This window comes from Piliocolobus tephrosceles, chromosome 16, assembly GCF_002776525.5.
Source record: "Piliocolobus tephrosceles isolate RC106 chromosome 16, ASM277652v3, whole genome shotgun sequence".
Taxonomy (NCBI): Eukaryota; Metazoa; Chordata; class Mammalia; order Primates; family Cercopithecidae; genus Piliocolobus; species Piliocolobus tephrosceles.
In genome coordinates, this window is record NC_045449.1 from 3,457,853 (window position 1) to 3,462,924 (window position 5,072).

The following is a 5,072-nucleotide window of genomic DNA, read 5'->3' on the forward strand; positions in this document are numbered from 1 at the left end:
TGATGGGCAGTCAGGAGGTCACTGGAAGGCTTGGCCGGCCTTGAAGAAACAGTGAGGGTAAGTCCTCAAAGAAAGCAAAGTCTAAAGGGGCAACCCTCACAGCTAAAGACAGTCAACTTGATTAAACAAAAGCCTCGCCAAACCTGGCTCCTGTCTGCCGCCTTCACCCAGGTTCTCCGTTGCTCCTTCCCGTGTCAAAGCGTCTCTTCACACCTGCGCTTCCCTTCCCTGGACTGCTTCCCCCGTCACCTAGTTAGGCCACCATAACCTTTCAGATTTCAACTCCCAGGTCGCTTCCTTGGGGAAACTTTATCTGGCTACTCCTCGTCGACCTCTCCGACACCCCATTCCGCCTGCAATGACAGGCGTGATCATTTGATAACGCCCATTAGACTGGACACCTCATCCCCGTCTCAGCAGCGTCTGGTCCAACACCTGACACGTCACGGGGACGCCATACACATTTCCTAGCTGAAGGAATGACTAACTGTAGGAAGACATTTTCTTTTTTTTTTTTTTTTTTTTTTTTTTGGAGACGGAGTCTTGCTCTGTCGCCCGGGCTGGAGTGCAGTGGCACGATCTTGGCTCACTACAACCTCTGCCTCCCAGGTTCAAGCCATTCTCCTGCTCAGCCTCCCGAGTAGCTGAGACTACAGGTGCATGCCGCCACACCCAGCTAATTTTTTGTATTTTAGTCGAGACAGGGTTTCACCATGTTGCCCAGGCTGTTCTCGAACTCCTGAACTCAGGCAATCCACCCGCCTCAACCTCCTAAAGTGCTAGGATTACAGGCGTGAGCCACGGCGCCCGGCTAGGAAGACATTTTCATTGCAATATGAAACAAATAGTACAACTATCCTCAGGTTCTGTGGCTTCTGCCAAGCCATTTCGAAGTCTGGTTAAAATCAGCAGCCATGACCCCTGCCTTTTTTACTTCCTCCCAAACCTAAAAGTCACCAAGTTATAAAATGCAAGGCTTTGCTTCAGTGAGGAAGTGACACACCTGAGTGGATCACCTGGATCTTTTTTTTTTTTTTTTTCGAGACAAGAGTCTCACTCTGTCACGCCAGGCTGGAGTGCAGTGGCAGGATCTCAGCTCACTGCTACCTCTGCCTCCCAGGTTCAAGTGATTCTCCTGCCTCAGCCTCCTGAGTAGCTGGGATTACAGGTTCACGCCACCACGCCCGGCTAACTTTTGTATTTTTAGTAGAGACGGGGCTTCACCATGTTGGCCAGGCTGGTCTCGGACTCCTGACCTCAGGTGATCCACCCGCCTCAGCCTTCCAAAGTGCTGGGATTCCAGGCGTGAGCCACTGGGCCCAGCTTGGATCTTTACTTTCTAATCAGAGAGCAGTATAGGCTTGTTGCAGGTTCCCTTCCCAGACAACCCCAAGTGAGGAAGTTCCTATTCTGGAGACCGTGTCCCTGTCCCCGGGTCCCAGGAACAGCGTCACTGACACCTGCCAGGCCCCTTCTCTCCAAAGCCTCAGTGGAGGGGTGCTCTTACCGCCCCCTGCCCCACCGCTTTCTGTGTGCAGAGAGAACCCCTCCAAAGAGGGTGCTTCCAGGGAGCCGCCCACACAGCACTGGGTCTGGTTGAGTCAGGGCAGCGCTGGGGGACTTTTCCGCCAGGAGGCTCGGGCAGTGACGAGGGTTGAGCTCCAGGTTTCTCACTTTGGGGTTACAAGGAGACAACTCAGACAACGGGGCAGGAGAAGAGGTCTAGTCAGCTCCCGAGCCCAACACTGAAACGTACTTCTGTCCGCTTTTGACGGGGGAGACCCAGTCTTAAGCGCCAGCATCAGGAGAAGTTCATTACCTGAGTGAATTGTAAGAAACCAAGCGAGTTCTCAGCAAAATCAGGGAGCCTCTTGCATTAGCAACACTGGCTGCCTCTGGGGAACGGGGAGGACGGACGGTTGCTTCTCACCGACTATTCTTTTGCACCTTTTAAACTTTGAATCATATAAGTGTTACCTAGTCAAAAATATTTTAACTTAAATCAGCTGAGCATACTGCTCCTTTCAGGGTGGGGGAGGAAGCCTCTTGGTCTTTTGGTAGCATGCGTTTAAGTCTGACCTAGAAACCGGCTCCATCCACCAAAGCTGGCCTTTTTTCCCTCAGAACCAGGGCTTCTCAGATGTCACTGTGCACACAAATCACCTTGGAATCTTGTTGAAACGCAGGTTCCGATTTGAGTGCGGGGGGTGCTGGGACCGGCATTTCTAGCAGGCTCCAGTCCCTGGACCCCACTTTAAATAGTAAGGCTTGGCCAGGCATGGTGGCTCACGCATGTAATCCCAGCACTTTGGGAGGCCAAGGCTGGCGGATCACCTGAGGTTAGGAGTTTGAGACCAGCCTGGCCAAGGTGGTGAAACCCCATCTCTACTAAAACTACAAAAATTAGCCGGGTGTGGTGGTGGGCACCTGTAATCCCAGCTACTTGGGAGGCTGAAACAGGAGAATTGATTGAACCTGGGAGGCAGAGGTTGCAGTGAGCCGAGATCACGCCACTGCACTCCAGCCTGGGCGAGAGAGCGAGACTCTCTCTCAAATAAATAAATAAAAAGCAAGGCTCTGCAGCGATGGAGGGAGAGAGCAGCAGGTGGCACGGGACAGGTGGGGACGGAGGGAGGGGAATGAGGGGCCTCCCTAACTCAGCCCGTTTACACCTGCTGAGTGGTGCCATCCTTGATCTCGTTAGCAGTTCAGGCCCAGCCTCTGGGGAGGGCTGGGGAGAGGGCAGGAGCTCGTCAGGGCCAAGGCACCTGCATCTCCCATCTGGGCAAGTCCATATTCCCCAAGATTCCCAAGGCTGGCAGAGTCCGGTGGAGCAGCGGCCTCCCTGCCTCCCCTTTCCCATCTTACCTAGACTGCCCCAGCACTGGCTTCTCCCCCTAAGAGCCAGCTGCCTCCTGACTGCTCCAGTCCTTTCCTGGTTGCCTCCATGGCCACCTTTAAATTTTATCCTTGGGGCAAGCCCAAATGTCCCCTTGGGCGTTGTCCAAGAGCTTTCTCCGAGCGACCCCCGTTCCCGGCAGGGATTTCTGAAACTGTGCTAGAGGCGAGTGGAGGGCCAGCTGGAGTGGCTGGGCCTGGCTGTGATGTCTCTGTTGACTTTGGAGGAATTACACGCGTGCCCCTCTCCCTGAGGGCAGGTCAGTGTCTCGTTTAAGCACCTCTTGGGTGGGCCCAGCACACAGCATGCGTCAAGACGTGTTTACTGCACGTATGAATGAGTGAAGGTGCAGCCAGGTTCAGGGACAATCCAAACATTCCACTTCCATTCAGGGCCCTGGCCTGCCCCTTTCCCTGGACTCCAGGGACTCCTCTTCTAGGTCTGAACCCCTCTGACCATCGGGCGGCTCCCCTCCTCGCTCAACGAAAAGCTTGCAGCAAGATCCCAAAGTGCAGGAGAGATGGCTGCGCCTGGAAGCCCCTGTCTCATGCAGGCACAGACCTCTCTTCCCAGTTCAGAGCTGCGGGTGGTTCCCGCCCCAACGTCTTCAGCGACACTGCTGGTAGCCAACAGCCCTGGCTACGTCTCCATTGTCTGTAGCTGCTCCAAATTCGCCTGTGCATTCTGCAAATGGCCAGACCTGTGTGTGGGCGGGAGGGGGCGCACAGGGCAGAGAGAACTGTCGGGAACCCGTGGGTAGGCCAGCCTCACCAGAGGCCGCACCACTCCGCTCCGGGCAGCACCGCAGGCAGGCAGAGCGTTCAGAGACAGCGCAGTCCGCCAGGGTTCCTGCGGAAGCCCAGCATGCACAGATGCTCAGGCAGAAGGCTCTGGAGTTGCCCCCGCAAGGAGCAGCAGCAATTGCAGTGGCAGCTGGAGCGTGGGCCTGTGAGTCCGGAGCCTCCCACAGCCGCAGCGAGGCTCAGCCAAGACAAGCCAGGCAGTCGGGCTTCCCGCTTGCTAGAATAGGAGCTCAAGTGAGCACCCAGAAAGTAAGAGTGAACTCAGGGAGCACAGGAGGGCTGCCAGGCTCTGGGCCTACCCCGTACCCCTAACCTCCAGCCTCCTTGCCCCACTGCTGCAGCCCCTGCCTCTCTCTCTCCTCACTCTTCTCCAACCCAGTCTATTTCTTGCTCCTTCCCTGCCCGGGCCCAGCTCCCAGCTGAACGCTGCCAATTCCTGAACCAGCAAGGAACGAAAGCTGGGCCGGGGGAAAGGCCACCCAGGTCAGTGAGTACCTGGGGTGTGGCTTACAAGAGAGTCACAGAACCCCAGTCTGACTGAGCAGGAGGTGTCCAGCCCCCAATGGTAGGGGGAAAAAAAAGAAAACAAGGCACAGAAAGGGCCAGGCACCTGCTCACTGCACAGGCACTCCGCAAGGCAGACGCAGAGGAGGCCCGAGACAGGCCCCCCACCCAGCCAGACGCCCTCCCCACGCAGGCTGAGCCTCGTCTGCAGAGAAGCCAGCATCCCCAGGAATCACGGCCCAAGGACCCCCCTGGGAGCTCGGCCAGCACCCTCCCGAGGCCGGGGCAGCCCCAGGATCGCACACAGAAGAGGGACTGGGGGAGTCATCTGAGCACAGAGACGTTCGGCAAAGACAGAGTCACTCAGGAGAACCGCATCCTACAGACACTGCTGGGACTCAAATCCAGCGCTGCCATTCACCAGCTGTGTGCCTTGAGCAAATTACTGAGACTTTCTGTGCCTCAGTTTCCTCATTTGTAAAATGGGGAAGTTCGGTGTCTACCTCATTCAGTTGCTTAAATGACTTAAATACAGAGAGTGCAGAGGGGTTCTGGGCAGAGAGTGAGTGCTGTGTGACAGTGCACTGTTATCATCTGTGTGTGGCATGGCACAGCCCGCACCCTGGCCAGCCAGGGACTCGGGAGCTAAGGGGGACCTTGGCGGCTAAAGCACCAGCAGCCCCTCCCACAGCCTCACCCTGCTTCCTCCACCCTGCCTCCTCCACTGGCTTCCACCACCCTGCTTCCTCCACCCTGCAGGCTGTCACCCTGCATCCTCCACCCCGCGTCCTCCACCCGGCTTCTACCCGGCTTCCTCCTCCCTGCGTCCTCCACCTGGCGTCCTCCACCCTGCGTCCTCCACCCCG

At 56.7% G+C, this 5,072-nt stretch overlaps 1 protein-coding gene across 2 annotated transcripts in view; it reads right to left on the reverse strand.

The window, feature by feature from the left end:
• Positions 1–2,456: 2,456 nt before the first annotated feature.
• P2RX5 (purinergic receptor P2X 5) overlaps positions 2,457–5,072 on the reverse strand; it is a 16,702-nt gene continuing 14,086 nt past the window's right edge. For both annotated transcript variants that reach the window (XM_023184682.1, XM_023184681.1), the window contains exon 12: positions 2,457–3,599. In XM_023184682.1, coding sequence (XP_023040450.1) covers positions 3,539–3,599 — 61 coding nt within the window. In that variant the 3' untranslated portion in view covers positions 2,457–3,538. The remainder of the gene's footprint in view (positions 3,600–5,072) is intronic.